Raw genomic sequence first — 18,737 nt, 5'->3', positions numbered from 1 at the left:
TTGTGGCTCAGATGGTAATGAATCTGCTTGTAGGATATGCAGCAGGAGATGTAGGTTCCATGCTACTTCCCTGGGTCAGGAAGTTCACCTGGAGGAAGGTCTGGCAACCCATTCCAGTATTCTTGCCTGGGAAATCCGATGGACAGAGGAGTCTGGCAGGCTACAGTACATCGGGCCTCAAAGAGTCGGATATGACTGAGCAACTAACACTTACACTTTTGATGTTTATCTAAAAATGTATCCATAAAAACAAAACTTTCTAAGGAAATCATGAATTGTATGTTTGGGTTGGGAGCTGGGAACTGCTTTTTTTTTTTAATGTGCATTCCCCGAGATGCTTTTCTTCTTCATAAAATGTTCATCTTATTTTACAATAAATACGCAGTTCTTTGCAGGGACTAACCATCTGCATCTCTCTCTGTTGGACTCCTTTTTCTGTTGAAATTTTTCATTGAAAGCCATTTTATTTTGCAAAGTGCATTATGTACAATGTGATTCCATAAGCTTTCCTTGTAAAAGCAGAGTAAAAATGTGATTTTCAGAATTCTTACAAGAAGGTGTAAGTTTATTAAAAATGTATGGAGAAGCCTTGATATTTTGATAGGCGAGGTTTCTGAAAATGCAATCACATAAACAAATGATCATTTGCATGTCATGCTATGAACAGTTTTCTCTGTTTATAATACCATCCTTTTCACAGCACAATAAAGTCTTAGTATACAGTTTAATTTTTACTCAACATATAGATCTTTTAAAAATATCAGTTTGAAGCCTATTAAAATTATTTTTTTTTTTTCTTCACAGGCAAGAGTTGCTTTGCTGTACTTGATAAGACTTCATGTGATAAATGTTTTAATAATAACCCCCAAACTAAAGTAAATCTAACCTAGGGATAACAAAGTTAAGGGTACATAACTCGGTTTTTTCTGGGAATAGACTAAATTCACAAAACAACTGCTTATTATTTTATAAAACCTTCATAAAATTATCCTCTAGATAACTGGAAAAACAAGTAATACTAGTCACACTTCCCAGCAGTTTTATCTGCTGAGTTTTAGAGCAATGTCTAGCTCCATGAATCTTCACTTACAAATTATACATCAGCACTCTAGTATCACATGCTGCTGCTGTTGCTGCTGTTGAGTCTCTCAGTCATGTCCGACTCTGTGTGACCCCATAGACGGCAGCCCACCAGGCTCTCCTGTCCCTGGGAGTCTCCAGGTAAGAACACTGGAGTGGGTTGCCATTTCCTTCTCCAATGCATGAAAGGGAACAAGGAAAGTAAAGTCACTCAGTTGTGTCCAACTCTTAGTGACCCCATGGACTGCAGCCTGCCAGGCTCCTCCATCCATGGGATTTTCCAGGCAAGAGTACTGGATGGGGTGCCATTGCCTTCTCCAAGTATCACATGAGCAGACACCAAACCAGCAAGATAGGTTTGCCACAATCTTAATCTTCATTGAAAAGAAGTAAAAAGCTGTTGTGTGGACTTATTTTTGCTAGTTAGTTATTTCCTAACCCCATACCATACTTTCCCCTGATTTGCAGCACAGTTATAAATAAGTTTTAAAACTACCCATTGAACCAAACACTATTTTGACATGATTTTCTAGAACATAAAGACTGAAGATGTGATAAATACTATTCTTAGAATAACACGATAGGTTGCATTAGAAAAACAGCAATGCTTACAAATATTACAACCAAGATGTTTGAGAAATTTGTGAATGTCTTTGTTATACACAAAGTTGGATTGAACTTGCTTTTACAATGGCAAATTAGCTTGTACAGAATTTCAAAAATCTAGTTATAAAAAAAAAAAGTTATGACGTGAGTGCATCATTGTCTATCTAAATATCCTTCATGGTCAGGGACTTAAAGCTACTAGAGGAATCTCAATCAGAAATAGGCAGATCTCACCAAACACACAAAGAAACATTTATGTGAAGTCAGGGTGGCATTAACAGAATCTTATTGCAATCACTTCACAATGTATACATGTATCAGATCATCACATTGTTCACCTTAAACTTATTATGTGCCAATGACATCTCAGTTAAGCTGGAAAAACCCCAAATAAATACAGTGACTCCTGAAGTAACTAGGTGGAGATGGGCAGGATGAGGGACACCTGTAAATTACATACCCCCACTTAGGATGCCACCCAACCCTGGGGAATTAGCTCCTGTTATCAATCCATGGTCTGAAGGTCTTCAAATTTCAGCCTCTGATTTATCCTATTCTTTACCTTCTGCTCTGTTCCCAATAATTGATTGCTCACTGTGTCTGTGTACACGTCATGGCTGCAAAATTTGTGACTTGTTTTGAAGTACAAAGGTGACGATGCTTAGTATTTCATTATTGGCCTTGAGGATATATTCACATTCAGAGTCGTGCTCTCATTTATAATAGTGTATTTAGTGTTGGCGTCATTTTAATTCTATCAGCATGTTAGCAAAATCCAGATGACAGCTGCATAACCTGAGGCTCTGGCTCTGATTTTCACTTCCACAGACTATGCTGTGCATTGTTAGACTGAGAGTCATGCACCTCCGCCTCTTACCTCCACCTCTTACCAACTTCGGCAAACAGGGTGAATGAGGGACGATGGCCCCAGAGGCTGGAGTGGAGGGGACGGAGGGGACGTTCTGTGCAATGAACACATCCTTTTCTTCCAGATTCCAGTTGTAGGAGGACTCTGGGGTTTCTCTCTTGGATTCTCATCTCAAACAGATAATTCAGGGTTGGGGGCAGGCTGAACAATTTCAGGAAGCCAAAGCATGGAAATTACTCAGCCATGAGAGAGAACTGGTTGCGGGGCAGGACAGGACAGATCCAGTTTCTTATTCCCAAACTGAACACAGTCATCTGCAAACTATGTGGTCTTGGGGCTGGAGGCTCTCTGGGTTCTGGGCTGTGAGGTCTGCTAGTTCTCAATGCTGCCCAGTGCAGCTGTGCCCCCAAGGCCCTGACTTCCTGGAACAAGCACTCCCCACCCCTTTCTTTTTAATAAATACAGTGTCCAAAGGGGCCTTGTGGACCAGAGCAGCGCTGCCCTGCAGGTTCCCGGTTCACCTTCAGCCTCTCAGAGTTTCTTTGAAATGTTCTTCCTTGTCTATTCCCTCAAGTTCCTTTGTCTCCAGTGTTTTACAGATGTCCCTGACCATGGGTTGCCCACTCCACAGTCTATATTGTAAATGTCAGAAACAAAAGACGTGAGGCTTGCCACAGCCAGTGGGGTGAGTCCCCCAGGGAAGCTAACAGGTTGCCTCTTAAAGGATGGATGGCTTTGTCAGATCAGACACCTCGCTCTCTACCCTAAATAGATTAATCTCACTGGGGGCTCTTGAGACTTACACACAACAGTAGAATGCCTATTTCCTCATTGAAAACAATAGATGACAAGGACATAGAGAATGGACATGCAGACACAGTGGGGATGGGGAGGGTGGGACAAATTGAGTAGGTAGAATTGACATATATATACTACCATGGGTAAAACAGGTGGCCAGTGGGAAACTGCTGCATAGCACAGGTCGCTCAGGTCGGTGCTCTGTGATGACCCAGAGGGGTGGGAGGTGGGGGTAGAAGGGACGTCCAAGAGGAAGGGGTATATGTGTACTATGATAGATATGGGCTTCCCTGGTGGCTCAGCTGGTAAAGAATCCACCTGCAATGTGAGAGACCTGGGTTCTATCCCTGGGTTAGGAAGATCCCCTAGAGAAAGGAATGGCTACCCACTCCAGTACTGTGGCCTGGAGAATTTCATGGACTATATAGTCAATGGGGTCACAAAGAGTAGGATGTAACTGAGCAACTTTCACTCACTCATTATATGTGGATATATACATTCAGCTGGCTGACTTCACTGTACCACAGAAACTAACACAACACTGTAAAGTAATCATTCTCCAATTACAAATAAGCAAGTAAAGATGTCGGAGAAGGCAATGGCACCCCACTCCAGTACTCTTGCCTGGAAAATCCTATGGATGGAGGAGCCTGGTAGGCTGCAGTCCATGGGGTCGCTCAGAGTAGGACACGACTGAGTGACTTCACTTTCACTTTTCACTTTCATGCATTGGAGAAGGAAATGGCAGCCCACTCCAGTGTTCTTGCCTGGAGAATCCCAGGGATGGGGGAGCCTTCTGGGCTGCCATCTATGGGGTCGCACAAAGTCAGACACAACTGAAGTGACTTAGTAGTAGTAGTAGTAAGTAAAGACGTAAAGCTTAATCAATCAACATAAAATAAAAATAAATAAAACAATGAATGGAGTCAGTCCATATACTGGAATTCCTCTGTCAACACAAGTTGCTATCTTTCTACTGGGACAGTCAGAGTAGACACTGACACCCTCATCCTGTTGAGTATTTTGACTGATAACCATGGTGTGAGAGCAAGGGTCATTCATTAAATGAAGTCGGTCACCTGAAGGGAGGGCAGCCTAGTCACTCCATCTCCAGCACTGTTTTCCCAGGGGGTAAGACCCTAGAATCTACTTGCTTAGGCTTCTGAGCCAGACACATCTCAGTGGGGAAGGGGTGGGGTCACTAAAGAACTTCCATTTTCAAGGCCCATTAATCTGTCCTTCTGTGACTACTGACTATTCCACACCACCCTTTCAAGGCATCCCTTCTTTTGCTTCTTTTTCTTTTAAAAGGTATATACAATATGCAATCTGACTACTTCATTTACAAGTAAAAATGAGTGCATATTTCTGCTCTGTCCCATTATGTGTTATTGTAAAACTCAGCATGTAGTTTTTCCTCCTTTACTCTCAGAGCACCCGTGGTTAGCAACAGCATAGACAGAGCACTTGGGTTGTCATCATCCTCTTCTTTCAATCCTAGACTTCTTTTTTTTTAATTTTCTTTTTTTAATATAAATTTATTTATTTTAATTGGAGGTTAATTACTTTACAATATTGTATTGGTTTTGTCATACATCAACATGAATCTGCCACAGGTACACTCATGTTCCCCATCCTGAACCCCCCTCCCTCTTCCCTCCCCGTACCATCCCTCTGGGTCATCCTAGACTTCTATTAATTTTGTTCCTCCAGTACTATTAATAATGGCTTAGCCGTCATGTTGACCAACACCACTGACTAGCTTTCAAAGGCGTCCATAACCAGGTTCCTGCAGCTCATTTTGTTTTCTTTATTCTCCTCATCATTCATCTTCCATTCTGTTCAGACATTTGTATTCATTATCTCATGAGCTCAAAGATAACATTCAGCTCTCCACATCTGTAATCTGTGTCCTTTCATGCAAATCTAGGTCAACATAATTATCATTTGCTAAGTGCTTCTGGAGGTGATAACAGAAGATGAAGTTAAGATCGCCCCTCTTAAAAACCTCACCTTCTATTGGTAAAAACAAAAGACGTAGAGAAAAAATGTACAGGGCCTGGGGGATGCAGGAGGGCAGATGATTCTCAACAGCAGAGCAACCTTTACACGAAAAATAGCATTTAAGAATGATCTTAAGGAATGAGGCAAAGGGCATCTAGCAGGAGGGAAAGAAACTTCTGGAGCCTTCTAGGATTAATGCAGCTTTCAAAGATCTGTCTCCTTGCTCTGGAAAATTATATCTGCCATGGTGCTGGTGGTTCAGGCACTCAGTTGAGTTTGCCTCTTTGCAATGCCATGGACTGCAGCTCACCAGGCTCCTCTGTCCATGGGATTTCCCAGCAAGAATACTGGAGTTGGTTGTCATTCCCTTCTCCAGGGTATATCTGCCATGAGCGAGTGAATGAGTGAAGTCGCTCAGTCATGTCCAACTCTTTGTGACCCTGTGGACTGTAGCCTACCAGGCTCCTCCATCCATGGAATTCTCCAGGCAAGAATACCAGAGTGGGCTGCCATCTCCTTCTCCAGGGGATCTCCCTAACCCAGGGATTGAACCCGGGTCTCCCGCATTGCAGGCAGATGCTTTAACCTCTGAGCCACCAGGGAAGCCCATAACCACAAATAAATATAAATGGAATATATATTTATTTGTGAAATAAATAATGGAATTCCAGTTGCACTATTTCATATCCTAAAAGATGATGCTGTTAAGGTGCTGCACTCAATAGGCCAGCAAATTTGGAAAACTCAGCAGTGGCCACAGTACTGGAAAAGGTCAGTTTTCATTCCAATCCAGAAGAAATGCAATGCCAAAGAACATTCAAACTATTGCACAATTGCACTCATCTCACACGCTAGCAAAGTAATGCTCAAAATTCTCCAAGCTAGGCTTAAACAGTACTTAACCCGTGAACTTTTAAATGTTCAAGCTAGATTTAGAAAAGCCAGAGGAACCAGAGATCAAATTGCCAACATCCCCTGGATCTTCAAAAAAGTAGGAGAGTTCCAGAAAAAATCTACTTCTGCTTTATCAACTACACCAAAGATTTTGACTGTGTGGATCACAACAAAATGTGGAAAATTCTTAAAGAGATGGGAATACCAGACCACCTGACCTGCCTCCTGAGAAGTCTGTATGCAGGTCAAGTAGCAACAGTTAGAACTGGACATGGAACAACAGACTGGTTCCAAATCAGGAAAGGAGTATGCCAAGGCTATATATTGTCATCCTACTTGTTTAACTTACATGCAGAGTACATCATGCAAAATGCCAGACTGGATGAGGCACAAGCTGGAATCAAGTTCGCTGGGAGAAATATCAATAGCCTCAGATACACAGATAACACTACCCTTACGGTAGAAAGTGAAGAACTAAATAGCCTCTTGATGAAAGTGAAAGAGGAGAGTGAAAAAGTTGGGTTAAAACTCAATATTCAGGAAGCTAAGATCATGGCATCTGGTCCCATCACTTCATGGCAAAAAGATGGGAACAGTAAGAGATTTTATTTTGGGGGGGCTCCAAAATTACTGCAGATGGTGACTGTAGCCGTGAAATCAAAAGATGCTTGCTACTTGGAAGAAAAACTATGACCAACCTAGATAGCATATTAAAGACATTGCTTTGCCAAAAAAAGGTCTGTCTAGTCAAAGCTATGGTTTTTCTCAGTAGTCATGTATGGATGTGAGAGTTGGACTATAAAGAAAGCTGAGTGCCAAAGAATGGATGCTTTTGAACTGTTGTGTTGGAGAGACTGTTGAGAGCCCTTTGGACTACAAAGAGATCTGACTAGTCAATCCTAAAGGAATTCAGTCCTGAAGATTCATTGGAAAGACTGATGCTGAAGCTGGATCTCCAATAATTTGGCCACTTGATGCGAAGAACAGACTCATTGAAAAAGATCCTGATACTGGGAAAGATTGAAAGCAGGAGGAGAAGAGGATGACAGAGGATGAAATGTGTGGATGGTATCACTGACTCCATGGACATGAGTTTGAGCAAGCTCTGGGAGTTGGTGAAGGATACGGAAGTCTGACATTCTGCAGTCCATGTGGTTGCAAAGAGTAGGACACAACTGAGCGACTGAACTGAACTGATATATATATATCTATATATATATATATATATATATATATATATATCTCATGTATTTCTAAATCTTGGGATATTAGAATCACATATTATCATGAAGGAACTATGGTTTTCTTGGAGAGAAGAACAAACTCATGTAAAGATGAAATGTAGTGAGGGTCAAATATATTAAGGGTCAAAATCAAAAGACTTTGACATATGGTTTGATGGGAATCAGGGCCAAGAACAGACTCCTGCAGCACCTCCTGTGGGCCCATCCCGTATTTGAGAATATGAGGATGTAGTTACATTTCTACTGACCAGGTTTCAACAAGTGTGACACCTGACTATACTAAGCTATTTATCTTTGGACAGGAACCATGGCTTTTGTTTTCTCTGTCTCAGTACAGTCTAGACATTCAGTACACAAGGAATGCATAGACAGTCTCTGATTAATTGGCAAACAGACCTACCAAATTGACCCAGAGTAACTGGTCTAAAACATAGTTCTTTCATGACACCCCCAGAGACCAAGAATTTTTGTTGAATTGTGACTGAGTTTTGTTTACTCCCCCTTATTTAAGTCAGTAAATAGTATATAGCCAGAGAATCATGTGGGAACTGTTTCTGAGGAGTGACTATTTTGGGAACATCCTTTCAGAAATTGAAAGGGGTTAATATATTTTTTAAAGAATTCTGAATTCAACAAGGATTTTTTAAAATTTCTAAATCTTTTTTCCTTTAAAAAATATTTGCTGAAATATTTAGAAGACATAGCAACCCATTGCAATATGACTTTTCCTGACATTTGAAGAATGTTATAATCACTGGAATAAAACAAAATGCTTATGTTAAATAAGGAGAAGCTCTTATTGCCCTGAGAAAGCTCTGCAGAATTTTGGTGCTCTGCAGAATACAGTGTGAATAATGGAGATCCAGTCTAAGCTTTTTACTCTGCAGATCAGACACCTGTGTGAGGTACAGAGGGGAAGTAAAAAACAAACACCCACACTTCTTGATCTGGACAAGCTTATGGTTTATGCCTCTATTTGACATAATTGCAGCATTAGAAGACTATCATCTATTATGAAAATGGACAAATCTGTAAGAAATCACAGTGTGTTTTTTTTTTTTTTAACCAGCTATTGCTCTCCCAGCTATATGCTGCTCTAACTTCCTATTCAGAAATCAGTACTTGCTCATTAAGTGGGTACTAATATACTTATTCCTACTTGTCCCAAAGATGCCTGGCTTTCCTCCCTTGCCAGTGCCTTTACATATATAAATATCAGTCAATTAATGTGGAACTCATCTGTGAGATCATCTAAAGTATTTTAAAACAAGGCCGTTGACAGTGCTGACCTTTGTTGGGAAGACCTGGATTGGATCCAGGCTGCATCAACCTGTATGTGGATGTTTCAGCAAAGCACTTACATATTTGGAAAATTAAAAGTTTCTAACTTATGAGGGAGAGTTAAAGGGGCTATTTATCAAGACCTGGAATTGCCAAGATGGTAAAATTACAAGGTACTCGGGAGTATGCTCTAAATATTAAAGGATATACAAATATGATTTGTACTCATTTGAAAACCTTCAAGATGTTTATTAAGCTATATATTTACTCTCTGTTGACATTTTCTAATCCACTTGTGTGTAGATTAATTATGGATTTGAAACATTTAAATATGAATGTTTCCTTAAGTAATGCAATTAGCTAGCAAGAGGCAATTATAAAAGTCTTTTGAAAATAGTTGAAAGTGTCCTCCAATAGTCTTAAGCTTTAATAATTGGCTCAAAACGGTTTCGACCATTTATTCTCCTGGACTCCAAAATCACTGTGGATGGCAACTGCAGCCACAGATTAAAAGACACTTACTCCTTGGAAGAAAAGTTATGAGAAACCTAGACACCTTATTAAAAAGCAAAGACATCACTTTGCCAACAAAAGTCCGTATAGTCAAAGTTATGGTTTTTCCAGTAGTCATATACAGATTTGAGTTGGACCATAAAGAAACCTGAGCACCAAAGAATTGATACTTTTGAACTGCGGTACTGGATAAGACTCTTGAGAGTCCCTTACAGCAAGGAGATCAAACCAGTCAACTTTAAAGGAAATCAACTCTGAATATTCATGGGAAGCACTGATGCTAAAGCTGAAGCTCCAACACTTTGGCCACCTGATATGAAGAGCCAACTCATTGGAAAAGACCCTGATGTTGAAAAGACTGAGGGCAGGAGGAGGAGGGGAAACAGAGGATGAGATGGTTGAATGACATCACTGAATTCATAGACATGAGTTTGAGCAAACTCAAGGAGATAGTGAAGGACAGGGAAGCTTGGTTTGCTGTGGTCCATTGGGTTGCAAAGAACTGGAAAGACTTAGCGACTGAACAATAACAACAAAATTATTTCCAAACCACCTTTTAGAGATGAAGAGTTGATGAGGGTGTTCAATCATATTGAACGAGCTTGGAATTTCTTAATTCAGTTCAGTTCAGTCGCTCAGTCGTGTCCAACTCTTTGCAACCCCATGAATTGCAGCACGCAAGGCCTCCCTGTCATTCACCAACTCCCAGAGTTCATTCAGACTCACGTCCATCAAGTCAGTGATGCCATCCAGCCATCTCATCCTCTGTCGTCCCCTTCTCCTCCTGCCCCCAATCTCTCCCAACATCAGAGTCTTTTCCAATGAGTCAACTCTTCGCATGAGGTGGCCAAAGTACTGGAGTTTCAACTTCATCATCAGTCCTTCCAATAACACCCAGGACTTATCTTAATTACTGAGTATTTAAACCTAAGAATTTAAAGAGAAATTAATAATATTTTGATTATAATCATCAGCACCATCCATTCTATATTATAAATATCTTTTTTTTCTATCTGGCAGTGCGTTCTAGCTCCAGGAAAATCTTGGGAACAAGACTTGTACCCAGGGAGCATCTGTGTTATTGAAGGTGAGGGCAAAGAGGGAAGACAGGCAGGAAAGAGAGCTACTCCCATCGAGTTGATTCAACTAAGAGCTAAATTCATGCAGTCACCAGTATTTCTTTCTTACTCTTTTAGAAAGTTTGTGCTGCTGTGTTAAAAAAAAATAAAGTTCACATAATTGGAAAGTGCCCATGAATAGATCCATGGCTTCAAATTTTCTCAAAGTTACTCAGAAATGGGAGGACAAGCAAAAGTTCTAACAGACTGGACAGTGACATGGAGAACCAGGGACAAACATCACATGCTGGCTGGAGGGACTGAGAAGAACACATTGACGCCACTCTTCTTGACAAGGGAATGTGAGCATGACACACAGATGAAGCTTACAGCCTCTAATGTCACTCCAGTCTCAGGCTTTTAGGGTATATGGGCTTTCTTCAGTGCCACTTGGAAAATAAAGGGGAAGTCAGGATTCTGGAAACAGTTCAGTAGCCCCCATTTCAGTGATAAAGAAATAAAGTGATCCAGAGTGATGGTATGGGGAGGGAGGAGGAGGAGGGTTCAGGATGGGGAACACGTGCATACCTGTGGCGGATTCATGTTGATATATGGCAAAACCAATACAATATTGTAAAGTTAAAAATAAAATAATTAAAAAAAGAATTTCAGAAAAAAATAAAAATAAATAAATAAAAAAAAATAACATGACTATAAACTCCAGCAGGTGTGAATTTGCTTCCTGATGTCTTTTGCATGACCATGAGACTATATGAAATGAATGCTCATGAATTTAAAATTACTATTCTCGTACATGCACCCCAGTGTTCACTCTAGCACTGTTCACGATAGCTGAGGCATGGAGGCAGCCTAAATGTTCATCAACAGAAAAACGGATAATGAAGACGTGGTATGTATATACCACAACATTCAGTGGAATTTTACTCAGCCATTAAAAAGAATAAAATGATGCCATTTGCAGCGCCGTGGATGGACCTGGAGATTGTCATACTGGGCGAAGTAAGTCAGAGAAGCAGAAATGCCATGTCATTCCTTATATGTGACATCTAAAAAGAAGTGATACAAACGAACTTACAAAACAAAAAGAGACTCACAGACTGAGAGAACAAACTTATGGTTGCAGGGGGGAAGAATAAGGGGAAGGGATGGTTAGGGAGATTGGGATGGACATGTACAGACTACTATGTTTAAAATGAATAAGCAACAAGGACCTACTGTATAGCACAGAGAACTCTGCTCAATGCTATGTGACAGCCTGGATGGGAGGGGAGTTTGACAGAGAATGGACATATGTATATGTGTGCCTGAGTCCCTTCTCTGTTTACCTGAAACTATCACAGCATTGTTAATCAGCTATGCTCTAATATACAATAAAAAGTTTTTTTTTTTTTTTTAAGAAATTCTCTCCTTTGAAATTGTTAGAGGGAAAATAGAATGGGGTAACTAGGGTAGAGAAATAATGTGGTATAACACATCAAACATGATACATTTCTACGAGGCTTAGTAACCTCCACGCCAGGATGGCACCAAGAATTCAGTAGTGAAGATGCACAGAAGAGAGAGGACCAAGGTTTTCAGCTCTTCGCTGACAAGGCATTGTAAGAAGCACGATTTGTCAGAGAAGCTAACACAATACAAGAGGTGGAGGAAATCCAGGTGTCCTGGGGCTTGCCCTGACTCCAGTAAACTCAGAAAGTTACCTGGAGAGTATTCACACCACTCTCCTTCTCAAGTACCCATGTTCCTCTAAACTGTAAGACCAGTGTAAGAGCTGGGAAGCGAGTATTGACACATACAAGCAATAAGTTACGTTTGATGAGCGTTTGATGAAAAACCCGCAGCAGGAATAAAAAGAGATCAGGCTGGTTTACATTTTATCTGCAAGCAGAGCAAACTGGCTTGATAAGAACTCTTTGAAACTTTTTTGAGAGTGAAATTCTGAAAAGTAGAATTCTAGTAAACAAAAATTATAATCATACATTCATTTTGTAATATAATTGCTAGCAATTTATTTGCATATAATATAACTAATATGGTTTCACTTCATGGAGTCTTTTAAATGGTTATTTTTATGAAAGTGAAACATTTGCTTTCTCATCATGTCCGTGAGACTGTAATTCTGTTTTTCCCAAAAGGCTTGTAATTCTTCAAATGCAATTTCACCTACCAAGGGGGATTTGAGGCAATTAATCTTCCTTTAAGGCATCTGGGTTAGCTTTGTGTCTGGGATAGTTATTATCTTTTTCAGGCCTTCATTTGCTTATCTGTCAAATAAAGGAATCAGTCTTGATAATCATTAACATACTTTCATGCTCAAAATCCAAAAATTTTAATTTCCTATGTCATAGTATTTGGTATCACAAAGATTTTTAATCATCAAATCAGTGAAGAATTGGGCTGTCTTGTAGATTTTAAGCATTTTAGTTAATTTATTACTCAATTTTAATTAGTTACCCATACCAAATAGCTACTTTTTAAACTTTATTTTTCTTTAAAAAAAAAAGGCATTTCCATATTAACTTATATTAATTATATTAATAAGGGACACAAGAACACTGCTTAAAACTGTGAGCTACATAGACTTAGAGAACAATCTTATGGTTGCCAGGGGTGAAGGCTGGAGGGAAGGGATAGTTAGGGAGTTTGGGATGGACATGTACACAGTGCTATGTTCAAAATGGATAACCAACAGGGACCTATTGTATAGCATGGGGAACTCTGCTCAATGCTATGTGGCAGCCTGGATGGGAGGGGAGTGTTGGGGAGAATGGACACACACACACACACATGGGTGAATCTTTTTGCTGTTCACCTGAAACAATCACAGCATTGCTAATTGCTTTATACTTTTTTTTAAAAAAAGTTAAAACAAACAAACAAACAAACAACTGTGAGCTCCAGATCCAATCTTGGTTCTACTGGCTCATTACCTGATAACTTGGACACATGCTGCAATTACTTGTGTTTAGTTTTCTCATAGGAAATTAGTTGTGAGAAGAAAGTGCTTACAACAGAGTTGAGATACACACAACCATATGTGTGTACCTGTGTATTTATATGTATAAATTATTTATTATATTTTGCACACATGTAATCTATCTTACAGAATGTATGGAATGTAATAGATATAACAGAAAAGTATCAATGTGTCGTAGGCATTCAAAGACAGTTACTATCAATTGTATCATCCATTCAAAATCTTTCATACATATGTCTATGAATTTTTGTCAGGTGCATTAAATCACAATCACTTTGACCCTAATATCTCTTCAATGTCATAACATTTTCTTTTCACGTACAGCCACGTTAAGAGAGTATGAATATGCCTAAATAAATATGCTTCAAACTCCTGCTTCTGGTAATGTGTCTAAATTTACTGTCTGTTCAACAATTCACAGAATTAAACAGCGATCCAAAAACACAAGAGGGGGCCCAGGAAAAAAAAATCGATATTTAAAAGGTATCATATTAGTGAAGTAACAGCTGTATCCCAAGAAAATAAAAGTAACGTGAAAGGGTTAACCTGCTCGGCACTTACTGGTGTAGGTGAGCTGAAAGCCCTGGTCCGTGTCGGATCCATTGGAGTTGAACTCCAGCCACAGGTGGTTGGAGGTGCTGTTCAGGACGAGCCCCACCAGCTCGTTCCTAGTGAAGGCGCCCAGGGGCCGCGACAAGCTGTCCTTTCCATCGTAGACCTGAGGAGAACCACAGCACGAGCACCCTGGTCACTGAGCTCTGTTCATATGCCAGCAATTTTAACAAGAGATCCAAACTTTCAAACACACGATTTTACACAATTCTTTAGAAAGCTACACAGTTTATAGAAAGCCGAGTAGACACGGCCAGACCATCCTTTTTTCTCTAACTTTTACCTTTACATTAAAAACAAAAGATTCCACTTGTGCCCAGGTCATTTATCTGCATCATGCTGGGTTCTCTCTGCTCATGTAAAATGGAATCACTAGGCGTCTGCATTTCCCGGTTCCAGAGGCTACCACATTCCCTCCCTCCCGATCCGTGTGCAGAGTTTGAAAGCACGTGTTGCGGTTCACTGTGGACATCCCCTCTCCCATCGGAACGTGTCACAGGGTGTGGTGCCAAAGCTTTGTCCCACTTTCTCATCCCTGTGCCTGCGGTGACTTCAGCTTTGAATTTGCCCTAACAGAGGAATTGGTGTCTGGTCTTGCTCTGAAGCACTTCGAGATTGACTCTTGTCTTTCTAGGAGGTTGTACAGCCTGAGTGGACACTCTGGGTGTCTGGAAGGCAAGAGGACTGGGCTCGGTTTTGAGTAGACATCATGGGTGAGGGAAAGGAAAGTGTGAAAGTGTAAGTCATTCAGTTGTATCTGACTCTTTGCGACTCCATGACCTGTACACCACTAGGCTCCTCGGTCCATGGGATTCTCCAGGCAAGAATACTGGAGTGGGGAGCCATTTCCTCCTCCAGGGGATCCTACTGACTCACAGATTGAGCCTGGGTCTCCTGCACTGCAGGAGGGTTCTTTACCACATAAGCCACCAGGGAAGCCCCAAGGGAGATGAAGTGGTGCCTTCTCAGGTCCACACTAGGAGTACAGGGGTGCCAGCCACATTGCCCCAGCAGGGACTGTGTCAAACAATCTTAGGGCATGGACAGAACCTTCCTAATGCCGGAAAAAATGTGTTCACGTTCTAGTGGAATTCAGCACTGAGCCCTCACACCATCAGTAAGTGGTCAACACTGGAACGCTTAGTGGGAGAGGCTCGGCCACTTGCCTTGGAACATTGTGAGTGTTCATAGCGAGGGACCATGTATGGATGAGGGCTTTTTAGAAGAAAGAATGCAAATGTATCACATCATACTGGAGAACATCCAGCTTTTCTCGATGAAAAAATCCTAACTAATTAAAACATCACAGTGCTTGGTAGCCCCCCAGAGCGGTCTAGTTCCCTCACAGAGATTAACTCTTCCTTTTCCTCTCCCATCACTCTTCTGATGTGCATGGAAACCACGAATGCTGCTTGACAGTCTGACATACAGGTTCACACACTCCTAAATGGAGAGGACACATTTGGAATAACTAATTTTATGGTTCACGATTGGATTGCATTTTAATTCAATACACTCATGCTCGAGTTAGGAGAATCAAATACCCTTTACTAGCGTCAAGCTAGTACTGGACAAATCATTGTTTGGCTTAATGTACATGCTTTAATTTCTGACACCCAGATTACAAAGACTTTTAAATCCAGAGCATTCTGGCTGAAAAATAAAGTGTCCAGGCCTCTCCAGCAAGGTCTTATGTTACCTCACATGCCATGTAATTCTCTGTGATTCACAAGAATCTGTAGAGAGGAGGCAGCATTAAAGCAGATAAACACATGCCTAGGTTTAGTCCTCAAAGCTCTGAAGCACCATTTGCTGGTCGCCTCCACTGATCCTGGCTTGTCTGAGTGCTTCTCTGAGATTTAATAGCTCACATAGACAGCAAATAGTGCCCAGGACCCTCTCATCTACAACCACAAAAACTGACCCACTGCCATGCTGAACTACAAGCTTCTGCAGAAGAGTAATTCTGTCTTATCTGTCTACATCACCAGCAATTAGCACTGGGCTTGACAGTGAAAATCTCTGAATGAAGAAGTAACTGACGAGTGTGGATATTATGTTGTCAGTTCTCTCAAGTTGAAAATCTGGATTCATGCTTCACATGTATCACAAGCAACAACCCAGATAGTGTTGGAAGGCAAAGGCATTGACTTTTAATTCCAATGAAATTAGTGACGAGCAATTTTAACTCCAGATAACACCTCGTAGTGTATTTCCTCATCTATAAGCAGCTAGAATCAAAGTGTCCCTTTTGGTCATTAGGAAAAGGCTCCTTGGGTCTCACATTAGTGCAGGACTGTAACTAGTTGCACTACAAAATCTCCTCAGAGCTTGGCACCTAATCAGCGCCATATGCTCTGTGTGGAACAGCCAAGGGAGCAGATGAGTACAGGTTAGAAAACATCGCAAGGGATCCTGGAATGACAATGCCGAGACCAGCCCTAGGCCTGTAGGCGCTACCCCGCAGAGCTCTTTCCAAAACTAACCTCTCTCTCCACTACGTATTTTACCATGGCATTCTCCTTAGAACTATTAATATACCTCTCTTTCATGATTCTTCCATTCAAAACAAGGAAACATCATGTTTATATGTGTGGGAGGGTGTATACATAGGAAATGTGGCCTTTGTATGGTATAAATCATACTATTTATATGGGGGCAATGTAAACAGCATTTAAGATCAAAAATTAAGATAATCTCTATACCTATATCCCCTTTTTTGGATTTCCTTCCCATTTAGGTTACCAAAGAGCATAGCATTACCTAAGTTATACAGGAGGTTCTCATTACTTATCTATTTTAAGTATAGTATCAATAATGGATATATGTATACATATAACTGATTCACACTGCTGGACAGTAGAAACTAACACAACTATATGCCAATAAAATTAATTAAAATTAAGATAATCCCACATGAAACTTTTTAACACTTTGATCTTTATTAGCATGGTCAATAAAATATATGCTTGCAAAATATCTCGGTACTTCAGACAACTGACAGTTTTTCTGGGATTCAATTTGGTAAGCAAGATTTTCAGAGAAGACAATGGCACCCCAGTCCAGTACTCTTGCCTGGAGAATCCCGTGGTTGGAGGAGCCTGGTAGGCTGTAGTCGATGGGGTTGTTAAGAGTCGGACATGACTGAGCGACTTCACTTTCACTTTTCACTTTCATGCATTGGAGAAGGAAATGGCAACCCACTCCAGTGTTCTTGCCTGGAGAATCCCAGGGACAGAGGAGTCTAGTGGGCTGCCGTCTATGGGGTCACACAGAGTCAGACATGACTGAAGCGACTTAGCAGCAGCAGCAAGCAAGATTTTGTTCTGATTTTTTATTATAATCAACAAGTTTAAACACAATCACAAATGCACATGATCTGCTTTCTTCCATTCCAATAATACTCATCAGTGTATATTTAATGCAGTGTCTCTAATCAGTCACCTACACCAAAGTATTATTAATTGTTCTTAAAAGTGTACCTTAAAGGCTGTATGTTACATTATGCTCAGTTGCTAAGTTATGTCCAACTCTTTGTGACCCAATGTACTGCAGCATGTCAGGCCTCCCTGTCCTTCACTATCTCATGGAGTTTGCTCAAATTCATGCCCATTGAGCTGGTGATGCTATCTAACAATCTCATCCTCTGCTACCCACTTCTTCCTTTGCCTTTAATCTTTTCCAATATCAGGGTCTTTTCCAATGAGTTGGCCTTCACATAAGGTACTGAAACTTCAAAGTACTGGAACTTCAGCTTCAGCATCAATCCTTCAAATGAATATTCAGGATTGGTTTCTTTAGGACTGAGTGGTGTGATCTCCTTGCTGTCCAAGGGACTCTCAAGAATCTTCTCCAGCACCACAATTAGAAAGCATCAATTCTTTGGTGCTCAGCCTTGTTTATAGTCCAACTCTCACATCCATACATGACTACTGGAAAAACCATACCTTTGACTATATGGACCTTTGTTGGCAAAGTGAGGTCTCTGCTTTTGAATATGCTGTCTAGGTTTGTCATAGTTCCCCTTCCAAGGAGTAAGCATCTTTTAATTTTATGGCTGCAGTCAATGTCTGCAGTGATTTTGGAGCCCACGAAAATAATATCTGTCACTGTTGCCACTTTTTCCCTTCTATTTGCCATGAAGTGATAGGAATGGATGCCATGATCTTTGTTTTTTAAATGTTGAGTTTTAAGCCAGCTTTTTCACTCTCCTCTTTCCCTTTCAGCAAGTGGCTCTTCAGTTCCTCTTCACTTTCTGTCATTAGAGTGGTATCATCTGCATATCTGAGGCTGTTGATATTTCTCTTGGAAATCTTGATTTCAGCTTGTGATTCATCCAGCCCATCATTCTGCATGATGTACTCTACATAGAAGTTAAATAAGCAGGGTGACAGCCTTGTCATACACCTTCCTCAATTTTGAAGCAGTCTGTTTTTCCATGTCTGGTTCTAAATGTTGCTTCTTGACCTACATAAAAGTTTCTCAGGATACAGGTGAGACAGTCAATTCCTAGTCAGGTTGATAAGAAATCTGGGGTCCCTGAGGAGGAGATAGGGGTCTGAAATTCTCAAGGAGGAGGAAAGGACAAATGCCTTTTTTCCCTTTCCATTTCTTAGTCTTAGTCACATAAAATGTGTGTGTGTGTGTGTGCTTTCTTTAAGTGGAGAACTGATGATTACACAACAAACAACTCAGTTCAAACTCTATACTAAGCATTACATAACAACAATGTATCCTGCTTGAGGACAGCTTCTCCTTGAAAACCTTCAGACTAATCCTGT

General features: G+C 40.6%; 1 protein-coding gene across 1 annotated transcript in view; it reads right to left on the bottom strand.

Annotated features, from left to right (window-relative positions):
- Positions 1-18,737, bottom strand: part of CSMD1 (CUB and Sushi multiple domains 1) — a 1,688,220-nt gene that overhangs the window by 330,349 nt on the left and 1,339,134 nt on the right. The window contains exon 22 of the mRNA XM_070364228.1: positions 13,906-14,062. Within this exon, the coding sequence (XP_070220329.1) occupies positions 13,906-14,062 (157 nt within the window). The remainder of the gene's footprint in view (positions 1-13,905; positions 14,063-18,737) is intronic.

The sequence above is a fragment of the Bos mutus genome, chromosome 27 (genome assembly GCF_027580195.1).
Source record: "Bos mutus isolate GX-2022 chromosome 27, NWIPB_WYAK_1.1, whole genome shotgun sequence".
Lineage (NCBI taxonomy): Eukaryota > Metazoa > Chordata > Mammalia > Artiodactyla > Bovidae > Bos > Bos mutus.
This window is presented reverse-complemented; position numbering and strand designations above follow the sequence as displayed.